Source organism: Nicotiana tabacum, chromosome 18, assembly GCF_000715075.1.
Source record: "Nicotiana tabacum cultivar K326 chromosome 18, ASM71507v2, whole genome shotgun sequence".
NCBI classification, from domain to species: Eukaryota; Viridiplantae; Streptophyta; class Magnoliopsida; order Solanales; family Solanaceae; genus Nicotiana; species Nicotiana tabacum.
This window is the reverse complement of record NC_134097.1, coordinates 157,306,012-157,322,395: the sequence shown is the minus strand read 5'-3', so window position 1 is coordinate 157,322,395 and position 16,384 is coordinate 157,306,012. Positions and strand designations below refer to the sequence as shown.

General features: G+C 35.1%; 1 protein-coding gene and 2 non-coding genes across 3 annotated transcripts; all 3 read left to right on the top strand.

The window, feature by feature from the left end:
- The first annotated feature begins 209 nt into the window (after positions 1–209).
- On the top strand, positions 210–6,379 carry LOC107794659 (serine/arginine-rich SC35-like splicing factor SCL30A). The gene is made up of 6 exons (XM_016617173.2): positions 210–366; positions 3,407–3,570; positions 3,954–4,031; positions 4,962–5,129; positions 5,481–5,600; positions 5,911–6,379. The coding sequence occupies exons 2-6, from the start codon at positions 3,425–3,427 to the stop codon at positions 6,188–6,190; spliced, it is 792 nt and encodes a 263-aa protein (XP_016472659.1). The 5' UTR covers positions 210–366; positions 3,407–3,424; the 3' UTR covers positions 6,191–6,379.
- On the top strand, positions 2,486–2,563 carry LOC142173164 (small nucleolar RNA Z102/R77). The gene has a single exon (XR_012702597.1). It is a non-coding gene; the product is annotated as a small nucleolar RNA Z102/R77 (small nucleolar RNA).
- On the top strand, positions 2,940–3,017 carry LOC142173163 (small nucleolar RNA Z102/R77). Its single transcript, XR_012702596.1, has one exon. It is a non-coding gene; the product is annotated as a small nucleolar RNA Z102/R77 (small nucleolar RNA).
- Positions 6,380–16,384: the final 10,005 nt, after the last annotated feature.

Here is a 16,384-nt window from a genome sequence, read left to right as displayed (position 1 = left end):
CCTTCTCTCGAATATCTTCATTTCTAATCCTATCCTTCCTTGTATGCCCGCACATCCACCTCAACATACTCATCTCTGCAACTTTCATCCTCTGGATGTGTGAGATCTTCACCGGCCAACACTCGGTCCCATACAACAACTAGTCCAAAAGAGGGGTTGTATGTACACATAATAAAACCTTTGGGGTAGAAAATCTATTTTCACGAAAGTTGGAGACCAAGAAAGGAAATTCAGACAACGTTATATACCCGTGTACTCTCCTCTCCGGCCAGTGCGAATCTGTTTGCCCTAATTAACCTTCAAAAGGGTGCAAACTTATACTCTATCCGCCGTCCACACTTGAAATAATATCTTCTTTCTTTATAGGTATAAAAAATCATCTCTTTCTCTTATATATATGTTGTTTATTCTAGCTAGGGTTTGTCAAAAGTATAATTGGTTTTTATGAATCTCGGTGTTCTAGGGTTTTGATTGTTTTTCATTTTGCTTTGGGTTTTTGGTATTAATTATTGTTTTATAAAGTGGATCTGTGTTATATTTTTTGTTAGCGTTTGGATGATTGAAAGTTAGGGGTTTTATTGGAATATTTTGTCAATGGAAAGGGTGAAGTTTGGGCTTTGTTGGGTGAAAATCTGTATTTTGGGTGTGGTTAATGTTGGGAAATTATTGTTAGGTGTTTGAAACTGTAGGATCTCTTTTCTTGAAAAATTTAGGGTCTTAATGTTGGTACTTTTTTGGATTGTGCTTTTTATTTAATTGCTTCGTGATGTGTGTCTGAACTGAAATTCGTTTTGGGGGTTTTAGTAGTTGAAAGAGAGTGGGATTTATATGCTGAAATTATTTGAAGGGGAAAGGCTTAATCTACTACTATATGTTATTCTCTGTTGATAGTATTAGCTTTACTTGGACATGCATAGTGAGTCTTTTTCGTATTGAGGCTTTAGAGATTGTACTTAGCTGAGCTAGTTATTTGTTTTTATGCATTTTAGCTATTCCCTTAGTTTCAGAATCTATTGCGAGGAATGATGGGGACGCTGACTGGCGCATTGAGCAACCTCTCAAGCAACCATTAGAGGTTGAGGTTGCTCAATGCGTCAGTCAACGTCCTCATCATTCATGAGCTTGTACTTAGCTGGGAATAGCTAAACTTGCCTCTACTAGATGGTGTCTCCTTAATATTTCTGTTGAAGCCACCATTTATGTATGTTGGACTTGTAATCATTGAGCATACTTAATCCACAAGCATATTGCTTTTATGAGAAACTTAATTCATGTTTTTTTGGATTTTTAAACTTTTGTTAAGTTCTTTATCTTAAGTGCACTTTTTAGAGTTTTCACTAGTTTTTCTTCTATGTAATGTTGGGCCTTTTTAAATTGTTATCTTTCTTTGTTTTTGATTGATGAATACTTTATGGGTTTTGGAGAAGGATATGACGATCATTATGACTTGGAAAGCTGAGATGACAGCAACTTATATTGTATTCGTACTGGCTGATCATTTCTTCATCTACCCAAATTGTTTTTTGGTTTTGAACTGGCTAGGAAATCATGAGTTCCTAGGAACTTGTGGTGAAATCTTTTTTTGTAGGAATTTGACTATCAACTTTTTTATTTGTTTTCATTTCACTTCTATGCTTTGTATTTATTTGCCAACTTAGAACATATTATAAGACTTTAGATCTTGGGCTTCATGTTTTTTTTGGTCCAAAGTCTTATATTTTATACTGAAGAGAACGAGATGATGAATAATGTATTTTCATGATTGCGGTATGATGCATTTCATCATGTATTCGTACTGGCTGATCGTTCTAGAATTGTCTGGTTTAGTGTGCTTTTTTTTAAAAAAATAAATTGGTTTACATTGATCTTGGGTGTGAAATCTTGAAATATGAATTTACATCTGAAACCATTTAACTTGGTTTTACTTCATATATTCTGGACCATACAGTGTTGTGGAGAATGAGATGATGAATGTTATACAGTTTGATAGGTGATATGATGGCAGATTATCATGTATTAGCTCTAGCTGATTATTCTCTATGGTGTGCCTTCAACTGGTTCTACTTGTGTGCTAAGTAGACTTGTTATTGAATTTATTTGACTGGATACATTGTGTGTGTAGCAATGTCTGTTCTCTATTTTTGTTTCAACTTTAACATTTTTCATCGTAATATTGAAGTCCAGAAGTTGATTTTTATCATGTTGACATACTATCTTAAAGGCTGTCTTCCCTTACTTTTAAAGCCTGATGGCCCTTTGGATTCTTTTCCAATAGAAGATACTGTAGGGAGTAAAAGGGTCATCTTTTTTCATCAAAAGGTGCTATCCCTGTCCCATTAATGCCGCCTTCCTTGCTTTTATTTGTAAAATATTATCTAGGGTCAAAATTTTCAATCTTGTGCATGTATATATTCGCAAGGTAGAACCAAATCAGGACATCAAGAGAAGTCTGACTTTTTTTTTGGTTTTATTATTTGTGGTTGGAGAATGATATGATGAACTTCATACAAGTGATTGCTTATATGATAGCACTTTATCATGTATTAGCTCTAGCTGATCATTCTCGTTTGATTCCACACTAATTTTGTTGCTCTATTTTGTTTTCGATCATGTTATTCAACTTAAAAATTTCTTACTATTTTTGCCTTCTTGTTCTGTCCCAATCTGAGAGAAATTATCGGGCCTGTCGTGTCTTTTCTTTTGTGTTGACGTCAATAGGAATTTTCTAAAGTACAATCTTCTTTGTATTCACTGTAGGTGTATGTGAGAGTGAGAGTAGATAGGTAATGTTTACAGTACCTAAATTCTACCATGCTGTTATTTGTTAAATATTATCTAGGGTCAGAAGCTCCTTCCTCGTGCACCTAGTAGAATAGTAGAATGATGGACGGCTTCTACAGAAGTTTGACATGTTGTGGGTTTTATTATTTGTGGTTGGAGAATGACATGATGAACTTCATACGAGTGATTGCTGATATGATAGCACTTTATCATGTATTAGCTCTAGCTGATCATTCTCTTTCCATTCCGCACCAATTCCACTAAGTTATCTAATTTTGTAATTTTGCTACCCTTGGACTTGAAAAATTGTTTTGCCTCCTTTTTTTTTACCCATCTAAAAGGAATTGTTAGGCCTCTGTTGTCCTCTTTTCCTTTGTTCTGGTTGGCATCAATACTAGTTTTGTAAGGTGAGAATGATAGTAGATATGTAATGTTTGCAGGAACTCCTCTGATTGAATATTGTTTGATAATCTGAGTAGACATTCTCTTTTCTCAGGGTGCATGCGTGGTCTTTTCTTATCGTCCTTTTCTTTTGGATCCTGGAGTGTGTGGTTTATGTATTGTTTGATATCATGACATTTATGTTTTTGTAAGAGTTTCCTCACTCTTTTTAAACTGTGGACAGATATCAGATTTGCTGCAAATGAGGAGACGGAGTTACAGCCCATCACCACCACGAGGTTATGGCAGGAGAGGAGGGAGGAGCCCGAGCCCCAGGGGTCGATATGGTGGTCGTAGCAGAGATGCTCCTACTAGTCTCTTAGTTCGAAATCTTCGCCATGATTGTCGGTATGCACTAATTACCGTCCTTTTCAAACTTTAATGAGCTAGACTTGAAGCATGCTATACTTTTTTTTCCTTTCTGCAAAAACAGAACTGAACCATTAAGTCAGTTTCAAGTAATTTTGTGCCTGTAGTGGATCACATAGACTTAGCATTTTGTTAGAAAATGCTCAGATGATTCCTATCTTGAGGAACAGCCAGTGGAGAAGAGGGTGAGATGGTAAATTTTTCATATAGCAGAGATGGCATTGAAGACAGAGCATTGTTGAGATTCATTAATTATATTTTTAGAGCACTCTGAGCTACTTACGCTAGACCTGTTCCATGTGTGCGTGTATATATGTATTTGTGTAACTTGCTATACAACTCACTTTAATTCTTGTATGCAGGCCAGAAGACCTAAGAAGGCCGTTCGGGCAATTTGGGCCTGTCAAGGACATTTACTTGCCCAGGGACTACTACACTGGGTGAGCTTGATTTGCATGCGATCTATTCATCTACTAAACTTTTCCCCTTGAAAAAGAAGAACGAGAAACAGAGCAGAAACATACCCCCCCAACTCTCTTCAAAAAATAGAAAAAGACATTCGATCTTTATGGTCAAGCTCTCTTTCTTGTCAAAAGTAGCAATTTTATATTTTAGTTTTGAGAAGCTGACACCGCTCCTACCTCCCCCCAGCCTCCCCAAAGTTCTAGCCTAAATTTCATTTTTGGTGAATCCGTACTGTATTTTTAATTTTAGATTCTTTTCTTAAATCTTTTTGTTATGTCAAGTTGGGTTGTGCTTTATTATTAAAATTGATGAGATTTAGCAGCGAAACTTAAAGAGTTTTGAAGACTTCAATCAAGTAGTAAGAGTTCTGTTGACTCATTGAAGTAGTAAGAGCAATCAAGTAGTAAGAGTTGAAGGTGATGTTAATGGTAGTGAAGATTTGAAGGAATTTGGATTTGAATACAATGTGAAGATTTCAAGATTTCAAGTCTTGAAGAAATTCAAGTCAATCTTTAATCTGATACATTCAAGGTCAGCAGCCATGTGCTTGCTTTATGTGCTTATGAAGACATTATTTTAGTAGGATTATTTTTGCTATTGTTGTTTTGTGGCTGTTTGGAAGTCTTGTTACTCCGTCGGCTAGTCCTTTACTTTCTTTATTGTATCTCTCTTAGAATCTTGGGTCCTGATAGTTGTTCTTTTTGGGGTGAGACTGAAGCTCTCAACCTCACGTGCTTGGCAATTTGGAACTTAAAACCTGATCAGACATATATTCTGACTTGGGTTTACTTTCGAGCTGCCCCAGAGAGCTTTGGCTAGGGTTCATGTGCAGAACTCCATACGGCATGCTTATCGAATCTCAAGTTTTCTAACTTTCTTCATTTGTTTCCACCTCCTTTGCACAGTCAACCACGTGGCTTTGGATTTGTCCAGTTTGTGGATCCAGCTGATGCTGCAGAAGCTAAGTATCAGATGGATGGGCAGGGTTTTCAAGGTCGGCAACTGACTGTGGTTTTTGCAGAGGAAAACAGGAAAAAGCCAACTGAAATGAGAGCTAGGGAACGTAGTGGAAGGTAATACTTTCTATTTCATTTGCTTACATCATATTAGCCCATTTAATTTCTGTCTTGGGTAGCCAGAATTTGCTTGTTACTCAGTGAACAACTACTTGAATCTTGGTTGTCCTCCATTTTTTGGTGTTGAGCATAGTGTCCGAAACTAAATATCTGGTAGTTTAAAGATTGGTGATTTGGTGCTATGCAATAATCTACCTTCACATTTCTTGTTTCCTATATTTTGGTCATTCTAGTTAGTATTCCTCCATTTTAAATCAAATGATTGAATGATGATAGATGTGATTCTAGAATTGATTGGGTTGATTGTTTTGCATTTGAATGTTTATCTTTAACTTGATTTTCTTGCAGTGGTAGGAGCCGCAGCTATGATCGGAGACGGTACTCACCTCAATATTCCAGATCTCCACCTCCACGTTATGCAAGGTCCCGCAGCCGTGGCTACTCTCCTAAGAGAAGGCAGTACTCGAGGTATGCAAGAATATTATTTTATGTTTATTGTACGTTTATGTTGAATTAGATCCGTGGTGTAACTAAAGGTGCTCCAGGTCTTTAATTACATGTGTGCATCCAACACAAGCCGTTAGCCTATCTGCTGATATTAACTTCAATTTTTGTGCATCATTGCATGTCTTCTGTTAATTTTGGCTGAAAAAGCATTGTTGCCTTCGGCTTATGTTATCACTTGGGTTGCTTTTTGTGCGAAAAATTATATTTTAGGCTTTGTTCAAATCCAAATTTCCATCTTTCTGTAAATGATGATTTACTCCTCACTTTGCAGGTCTGTTTCACCTGAAGAGAAAAGATACAGCCGTGAGAGATCATACTCACGTTCCCCTGCAAGGGACATTTCTCCACCATATAATGGGTCAAGGAGTCGCAGTCAAACTCCGGTCAGAGAGCATTCACCATATGATGATGGTCGAAGGAGCCGCAGCAGAAGTCCAGTTAAGGAGCGTTCTCCGGTTAGGGGTCACAGCAGGAGTCCCAGTCGCAGCAGGAGCCCAGGTGATGTCCGTTACTCGAGGGATCCAGATCATGACGTGTCTCCACGACACTGAGCTATCTCTTGGAGATTAATGCTGTAGTAGTTTGAATCACAGTCTAGTTGTACGACTCTTTGGTGTTTCTATTTATCTATGCTCGAGTAAAACTTAGTTGGTATTGTCTTGTCTTGTGTAGTAGACAACATGAATTCTGATTGGCTATGACATTGAACGATTTATAATAGTGGTTGATTATGCTTGTTACTGTTGAGTTTATGCATGTTTTTGAGAGCCATATTGGGCAGGTGCGTTAAGGAGTGCATTGTAATATGTTGCTTTTTTCCTTGTTTTCAAAAAAAGTTTCAATAATTTGTTTCTACATGAAATTTTGCAAGTTTCTGAAAATTTCGAAAATGAGTTTTTCAAAATCTCACTTTTTAAAAATTTTAGTATCTTTTTTCGACCCACATAACTTGCAATAGTTCTTCAAGTAAAATGCATGTTAAAATAATTTTAGATCTCAAATATTACTTTTGTTAAAAATTATGTAGTTTTTATGTCTGAACACCTGCTTAATCCTCACATCCCAACTGTAAGCCTTAGTATGCCTTGGCAAAGGGTCTGCAAATATTTGAATCAAATGAATTACTTTCATCCTATTATCTAATCCGGTCTTGCAATAGATTATAACAAATTTACATGCATATTTTTACGCTTAAACTCTATTTGATTTTCCCATGTTTTTTAAGTAAATATATTATAGACTCTATTTCCTTGTTGGAAGAACACTTCGTATATTACCAATGTTTTAAATTGAGCTATCTATTTCACTAAGGGCTTGTTTGGTACGAGGTATAATTAATTTTGGGATTAAATTTGAGGTGAGTTTATTCCATGTTTGGTTGGAATAAAATCGTAGGATAACTAATCTCGGGATTAATTATCTCGAGATTATAGTATTTTTTTATACCTATGAAAGGGTGAGTAATTAATCGCGGAATAATTAATTATGGAATAACTTGTTTCCCAACCAAATTATTGTGCGTTCGCATAAGCGCGTCCATAGATGAAGTTCCACTCTTTACACGTATGAGAAGGGTAAATTTCATGGAAAGAAACAAATGAAAGCGAAATTTCTCGAAATGACATATTGACATTAATATATATGTGAAGGCCTCACTCTTTTTTAAGCGAAGTAGGAAAGAAGGTAGGTAACTCCAACAATTTATAACAGAAGAAAAAGCAGAAAGTTTTAGAGAGATGTCTATGGACACAACTACAGAAGATAGTGATTCCTTTATTTCTAATACTGATGGAATCATCTGCGGTTATTCTGATAATTCAGGGTGGGGTGAAAGCATGATCTCAGATCCCAATATCACTTCGTCTCCTTCAAGGAGCGTAGACGACCGCCAGCAACATCAGTCGAAGCAACAGATTTCGACTGCTGCTGCTGGCGGTCCTACTGATGATTTGATTATATCATCAGGTACATCTTCCAGGATGCAGTTTAATGCTTATTGCAATAATTGTAACCGAGATGCTTTTGAACTTGGTTTAGGTTTGAATATTGGTGGTGGGGAAGTGGACAAAGGAGCTAGCGTTAGCTCGTCTGTCCAAACCTTGATGGCAGTACAACGGAAAACCCTAAGTGTAAACAGAGGTTATTCACGTAATAATAAGAATAGCAAAATCAAGCCAAAGGTCCACGAGTGTTCAATTTGTGGGTTAGAGTTCTCATTAGGTCAAGCTTTGGGTGGTCACATGGGAAGACACAGACCTCTTGCGATTAAAGCAACAAACACTAAGGTTTCCTTGACTACTGTTGATGAGATTCAGGAGGAGTCGAGAAGCATTCCGTTGCTGCTTGATCTTAACTGGCCGCCGCAGCCGCCACCAAGAGGTGGGGGAACGAATGAGATCCTCCATCTTTAACTAGAGATCTTCGATTCGAGCTCAAAGAATGAAGAAATTCTCGATATGAAAGCTTTCTCTTAAATGATTTTTATAGTGGGCGAATCTGTATTAGGTGATAGAAGAAAGTCTTTGATGGACTGTAATTACTTATTATTAGGTGATAGAAGAAAGGTTTTTTTGTAAGTAAGTTGCTCTATCCGATAATTTGATGGTATCCGATATTTGATTAACATTTTGAATTTTCGCATATTTAGTACTGGAATAACTTATACGATAATTTATATAGTATAACTTTATACAAATACTATGTGACATAATAATATTGTGAGACCCTAAGGAAAACGTTTGGTTTGATGAATTAGCAAAAAATAATCACAGTATGAATATTTGTATTATTTTATCCAATGTTTGGTTATCATTTTAAATTTCAGTATATTTAGTACAGTATACCGTATAAAGTAATCTATATACATTTTTTCATGCCAATGTGAATAATTATACCCATGATGCTATTATACGAAGAGGTGCTTTAAATGGCATGTGCATAAGGCGAGGAGTTTTATATGCTTTAGCGAGGTGTAAGCCCGAGATAAGAGACGTAAGCCCCATGAGTATTTAATTTTTAATATTTTATAAAATAATATAATTATAGTAAATATTTATAAACAGGTAAAATTGCATAAAAATTAAAGAAAATTATAAATGTGTAATATATATATGTGTGTGTGTGTGTGTGTGTGTGCGCGCGCTCCATCTCCATAAAAAAACTAGTCAAAACAATATATTATACGCTACTTACAAGCACTAGTAATTTGGGCCGAAAAGAATAAAGTTTTCTACATGTAGGAACAAAAAGGATGACTAACCTGCAATTTGAACTTTGAACTTGTTGCTACGAAGGAGAATGTAATTCTTTGTGTATTTGTTAAAAAAAATTGAATATTCATTGCTTTTGGGAGATATTAGCAGACTAGATAAAGAATTGGAAAAAAAATCATAAATTAGGGCTTCAATCAATAAAAAAAGGTCTTGACTTTTAAATTTAATACATTTCAGTTATTTTTTAAAACTTTTGAGTAATTACAAGTTAACTTTTGAAAATTTGGATATTATATGAAGGACTTATTCAACAAATTTTGTTTTAATTTGAAAAAAATCTCTAGAGCTTATGCCTCACTACAAAAAGGGGGAAGTGCACGGTTAGTCACTAATAACATATGTATTTACTTTTAAGCCACTGTTTAAAATGTCTTTAGTCTTTAGCCACTGCTTTAATAAACTTTAACTGCTCGGACGAAAATACCCTTCTGCTCATGTCCTTATCTAAGTTCAAGACTTTAGGACTACATGTCCTTAATTTTTGAACTTGGAACTCTAAGTTCAGGACTACATGTCCTTAACTTTTGAACTTTTAACTGTAAGTTCAAGACCAAAGTGTCCTTAACTTTTGAGCTTGTTAGTCTAAGTTAAAGACCTATTGTCCATTACTTTTGGGCTTCTTAGGCTAAGTTTAGGACCTATTGTCCTTAACTTTTGAGCTTGTTAGTCTAAGTTCAGGACTTCAGGACATATTGTCCTTAACTTTTGAACTTGTAACTGTAAGTTCAGGACCTATTGTCCTTAACTTTTGGGCTTCTTAGCCTAAGTTCAGGACCTATTATCCTTAACTTTTGAACTTATAACTATAAGTTCAGGACCTATTGTCCTTAACTTTTGAACTTGTAATTGTAAGTTCAGGACCTATTGTCCTTAACTTTTGAGCCTGTTAGTCTAAGTTCAGGACTAAATGTCCTTAACTTTTGAACTTGTAATTCTAGGACCAAGTGTCCTTAACTTTTGAACTTAGAACTCGAAGTTCAGGACCAAGTGTCCTTAACTTTTGAACTTGTAACTGTAAATTCAATACCAAGTGTTCAAAGTAAATCAACATAAGTCTAGTTTCATATCCGTCAGTGCTCATCCAGTTAATCAGTTGAAACTTACGAAAATATGATTTAATTATCAATATCGTCTTACTTGAAGTTTATGATATGTAGATATTAAAGCAAATTTAATATATAATATGAACTGTTTATGTGGCAAATCTAACATATGTTTACTGTCGAATTAAGGTAAGCATTTACCTCATCTTATTTCTCCGATCTCTATTTTGGGAAGCTTGTTTAAGAATAAGAAATAATTGCTTAGATAGTTAAAAGAGCCGAAGTGCATCAATGGAATTAATTCATGGCAGACGCATACACGACACGAGCCAAACCCATTGAAGATGAAGAAGAGTGTGCCATTTGTTCTTCTCCCTAACACATGAAAGGGATGGAAGAAAGGGTAACACAATCCTTTCATATTAATTTTAATAGACTAGTGGCTACTATTGCTAAGCATTAAAAATGCTGGATAAAAAGTAAATACTACTTTAAAAAGTGGCTATCCCACACGATTGGAGGCTACAAAAACGCACCTCAAGCCCAGGTGTACGCCCCGAACTCCCGGGCGTACGCCCCGAATTGTTGGGTGTATGCCACTTGAGATTTTCGCCCCACACCATCCCTCGAGGCATTTTTGGTGCGTCTCGCCCAAGGACTCGCTCCGGAAACATCTTTTAAAACACGGACGCTAGGAAGTTAATTTGATTTTTCATGTATAATTTAAATATATATTATTTCAAATATGCACGTGAAAAATTGTATTAAATAATGTAAAAGGATTTTGTTTTCTTTAGAAGAAATATAAATAGAGGTCCCACCAGAAGCATATGCTTCCTGACAGAAAGAAAGGAGGAAATAGGTAAATCTGGAATTTGTAAAAAGTAGCAACATATTGTGAATGATGTTGGCCATTGAAAAAATTGTCACTTTCCAACTGGAAGCCTTTGTCTGCATTTGCAAACATTTGACCAAATTAATGACTTTCTTCCTTATATTATCTAATCTTACAATAATGAGAAAGTATATATAAATCTAACATGTGAATTACTTCACTAGTCTTATTAAACCAGATTTACTTTTGATCTTATATGCAATTCAAAAATTAAGTAATTATATAACTAATTTATATTAGTTTAGTGGAATATTTCATCCAATACATCGAATAATTCATACGCTTACACATAATAAATAATCCCATATTTACTCTTGATTCTAACAGAGCTCCTTTCTTAAGTATTATTGAACATGATTTTAAATCATAGTTAAAAGTAAAGGGACAAATAAAACCTTTTTTTCCGAAGTATTTGACACATAGAATTCACCCACTCCTCGTTGGAGTCAGGGGCGAAGTTATGCATAGTCAACTGAGCACCGTTTGCCAAAAAATTATTCCATGTATAAGGTAAAATATTATGTGTTATTAATTAAAAAATAAACTTTAAACACCCTTTCAAAATTACATATACTTTAAACACCCTTAATGAATTTTCTGGTTCGCCAGAGCTCCATTAAATTTATAATAAAGACAAAACAAATAGCTCAAAGTATAACGGATGATTTTAGTTGTTCACTAGTTTGAGTTGTATTAGAGAGGAAAATAATCATTATAAGTTGTCACGACATATTTTTTGGCTTATGTTGCTTGTCACTGATCTATTATCTATTGTCTATTGCTTATTTTCTTCTTTTGAGTCGAGGATTTTTCAGAAATACCCTCATTTACCCTAGGGCTGTGTATGGATCGGACTTAGCATATTTCGAATTGAAATTTCTGATTTCGAATTCTATAAAATGCAATTCGAATTTCGATCCGAATTAATATTGGATCGGATCGAATTTTAAAGTTTAGATCGGATAAATAATTCGGATTTTGGATCGGATTATTCGTATTATTAAGGCTATTGCTAAGCTAATTAGCTAATGCATCTGCCTTATCTGCTTCTTCGGTGTTATGTGCTAATACAAATATCTCTTTGCTTTTTTATCACGCCCAACTATGCCTTATAAAAAGGACAAGCGGTCGTTGCAAATATAATCCGGTTTATAAGTCCGGAGTCGAATTCCACAGAGAACTAAAGCTTAGCTACAGTTGTTCACTATCACCAAGAATACAAGCTTGAACAATTATTAACTTATAGATATTAAGATTCTTGTGTTCTGATGATAGGCTATAATTGCATATTTTAGTCAATTATTACACTCTAATTTACTGCACTTTAGTTGAGTTTGCGCTTTAATCGCTAGTGTTTTGCACTAACTGTGTGTTTTATGCCTTGTAGGAGTGATTTCGAGCTATATAGATGTTATAAAATGAATTCAAGTAATTTGGATCTTTGAAGTCTGAGTGAAAGCCCAAGGAATTAAGCCGGGATCAACGGATGATAAAGCAACAAAACGAAGACTCGAGTAGGCATATTGTGTACTGTCTAGTAAAATACACATAACTTTTTGCTCAGAACTCCATTTGGGCTCCACAATATATGGTTGGAAAGCTAACTCAAAGGGCTACAACTTTTATGTTTTACGGGTTTTCAAATTCCAAACGGAACAGGGTGAAAAGCGCGGTAGAAACCGCGACCGCGAAGCTGAGGCGGGCTGAGGCAGTATACCTGCCATATACCGTGGTTGACCGCGGCCGCGGCAGTCCAGACGTGAAATATTGTCCTTTTTCGCGTAGGAGAAGGTATAATTGTTTGGGTCCGACCCTACTTGGTATATATACACGGAAAAACAGTATTTTTAAGTGTTGGACACACTTTTGACATAAAAATTAGACCTAAGGAGGCTAAGGAGAACTAGGATTCGACCTAAGGAGTCAAGAACACAATAGGAGCAAGGCGGGAAATTTTTCAACGAGTTTTTCCTTCCTCTTCCTATTTTTCATTGTTGGTTATGATTTTTAGTATTGTAGTTTACATACTATTATGAATAGCTAAATTGTTATCTAGAGTTTTGATAGAACCTTTTGTAGGATAAATTCTTGTTATGCTTTTATATAATTGAGCCGTTGGATTTCTCTACTTGTTCAACTACGTGTTTATTGTTGTTGATTGAATGGCCATCGATTGACTGTACCTATTTATTATGTGTTGCTTGAGAAAGGTTACATATTTAGGTGATTGTTGAACAACGTCACTCCTAATGTATGTGAGAAATCGATACAACAGGTTTAAAGGTAGGTTTAGAAATAACAAAGTCTTGATGTGGTCATAATGAGCGGTTAGATAAAGCCAACTAGCATAGTTCGAGAGAATATGTCTAATTAATTGTTGTAGTTGCTCGAGAGAGAATTACGACACCTAAAGTGCTCACGATCAGTAGAGAATACATTGGCGAAATTGTAGGGAATATAGCTAGAAGGATTCCGACAATTGGGAAAATCATAACTCTAGACCTCTTTAATTTAGTCTCCAACCATTTATCTCGTTAGTTGATAATTTTACCGTTTTCTAGTATTTGCTAGTTAATTAGTTAGAAATATAAATATCAATCTTTATAACTTAGAAAATTGTTCAAACTTGTCTTTTTAGTGATATTAAACAGATATAGCTAAGCCTTGGTTCCCTGTGGGATTCGACTCCGGACTTTTAGACCGAATTATATTTGCAGCGACCGCTTATCCTTTTTAGGATTAGAGTTGGGCATGATCACTAACTAACTAACAAATTAAAATAATAAATTAACACTAAAAATACTACAGGTTGAAAACAAAGATTAAGGAAGTCTAGAGTTATGATTTCCCCAATTATCGGAATCCTTCCCGCTATGTCTTCTATAATTTCGCCTAAGTATTCTCTACCGATCATGAGCGCTCTGCGTGTTGTAATTCTCTCCCGAGTAATTACGACAATTTACTAGACATACTCTCCCGAGTTACGCTAGCTGGCTTTAATTACAACTCACTTAGATCGCACCCAAGGTTTCGTTATCCCTAATCCCACCTTTAAACCCTTAGTTATTGATTCCTCACATATGTCGGGAGTGATGTTGTTCAACAACTACCTAAATATGCACTCTCTCCCGAGTAATACATACTAAATAGACACAGCTAATTGAGAGCCCTTCAATCAACCACAAGAATAATATAGTTGAACATATAGAGAAAATACTACGGCTCAATTATATAAAAACACAACAAGAATTTATCATACAAAAAGTTCCATCAAAACCCTAGATAACAAATTAGCTATTCATAATAGTATGTAAAACTACAATACTAAAAGTCATAACCAACAATGAAAAATAGGAAGAGGAAGAAAAAACTCGTAGAAGAATTCCCCGCCTTGCTCCTATTGTGTCTCTGTCTCCTTAGGTCGAATCTGTGTTAAAAGTATGTCCAACCTCTCAAAATACCATTTTCCATGTGTATATACCAAGCAGGGTTGAGCCCAAACAATTATACATTCTCCAATGTGAAAAAGGACAAGTTTCCAGGCCTGGACTAGCGCGGGAGCGCTAGTGACCGCACATATTAACAAGTGCACTGCCTGTGTCCGCGACCAGGTCCGCAATCGCGGGTTCGATCGCGTTTTTCACCCTGTTTCTTTTGGAATTTTGCAAAAATGTAAAATATGAAAGTTGTAGCCCTTTGATTAGCTTTCCAACAATATATTATATAGTCCAAATGGAGTTCAGAGCAAAAAGTTATGTGCATTTTACTAGACAGTGCGCAATATGTCTACTCGATTCTTTGTTTGTTCTAACTATCATCCGTTGACCCCCCGAACACGATCCCGATTTAATTCCTTGAGCTTTTACTTAGACTTCAAAGCTCCAAATCACTTGAATTCATTTCATAACATCTACATAGCTCGGAATCACTCCTACAAGGCATAAAACACACAATTAGTGCAAGACACTAGCGATTAAAGCTCAAACTCAATTAAAGTGCAGTAAATTTAAGTGTAATAAGCGACTAAAATACGTAATTATAGCCTATTATCACTTTTCCCTTTTATTAGCATTGCATCTCTAAGAACATATTTCTCTGGAGATTCGAGTTATGCCTTTGAGTTGCAAAACTCTTACTTATATTTTTTTTGTAGAAGAGGCAATACAACAAGAAAAATTCATGTTTCTACAATTATGAGGGTACTATAGTGCCAATGTAGCAAAATCCAACCATTGTAAATGTAATAAATTGGAAGAAGATGTAAAAGAAGTACTGGCTATCCGAAATTAAAGTTTAGTATTTATACATGCCCTAATAATTTCGGATTTCAAATTGGATCGGGTTAAAATTATATCAATTCGAATCCGATCTGGATATCGTAAATTTTAATAAACATAATCCGAAATCCGAAATTGAGCGGATCGGTTCGGATTTAGGATATCCGATCCAAATGCACAACCCTACTTTACCTTTTTGGGGTAAAGGTAAGGTCTGCGTATACTCTTGTCTCTCCGGACATAATTTATAAAATTTTACTGAATTGTTGTTATTGTTATTGTGACAAACATAAATGATAGAACGATACTGCTGTAACATAGAAATGGACTTTATATATCACAATCTGGTGTTGTCTATTATGTTCTTTTATTGTTGTTTTTGTGTTTGAATTCTAAGAGCCCATACCTCCAAGTCCTTAGTACACACATGCTTAGTTGGCTTCAACTAAAGGAAAAAGATAGGAATCTATTCATAAATACTCAATCATTTTACCACATTCTTATACTATAGACTTTTCATTTTCTCTTGTTTTTTTTCCTCAACCTGAAATTATTGAGGCCCTTTCTTTTTACTTTATTTTAAGTTTAAGATAAAAACATTTATCCCCCATTTGTTTAATCAAATAAATAAAAAAGAAAATAAAACAAAGAGGAATTTAAGGGAATGTACCACTAGATTGTGTTAAGCTAGACATAAGGCGAAAATCTCGATATGTCTCAAAATCTCTGTCCCCAGATCTCAAGAATCTTTAAGATCTAGAAAATAAAAAAAATGCAAAAAGAAAAACCTTTTTTTCTTTTACTTTTTTGTGCCTTTTCCATATTCCAAGAAATTTATATTTTTATTTCATCCATCTAAAGACAAGTAAAAAAACAAAAAATGGTAGTACACAGTATCTGTAAAGTTCTAGAGTTGAGATTAGCACAAGCTCTACATTTAAGGTCTCTTTATACTTTCTTGTCATATAGTATGAAAAAAATAATCTTTTTATTGAGGATATGTACAATGACATGAATAAAATAATTTGTTTGGTTCATAGTGTACGCGGGTGTTTTTGTTTTTTATATATTAGTAATAGTTTTAAGGCTAAAGATTAAATCTTTAAGCAAGATGGTTAATGGTATTTAGCAATAATTACTTATGTAGTAATAAATGAACAGCTCATTTTGGGGTACTGAAGTTACTACAGTAGACTAGTGTCCTGTGTTGTTCCAGTTTCCTTTAGGTAATTTTATGACCACTCATTCCTTTGTTTTT

Coding starts and splice junctions, on each gene's coding strand:
- LOC107794659 (XM_016617173.2), top strand. CDS start 3,425: ATGAGGAGACGGAGTTACAGCCCATCACCACCACGAGGTTATGGCAGG. Junction 3,571..3,953: donor AATCTTCGCCATGATTGTCG/GTATGCACTAAT, acceptor TCTTGTATGCAG/GCCAGAAGACCTAAGAAGGC. Junction 5,601..5,910: donor AAGAGAAGGCAGTACTCGAG/GTATGCAAGAAT, acceptor CTCACTTTGCAG/GTCTGTTTCACCTGAAGAGA.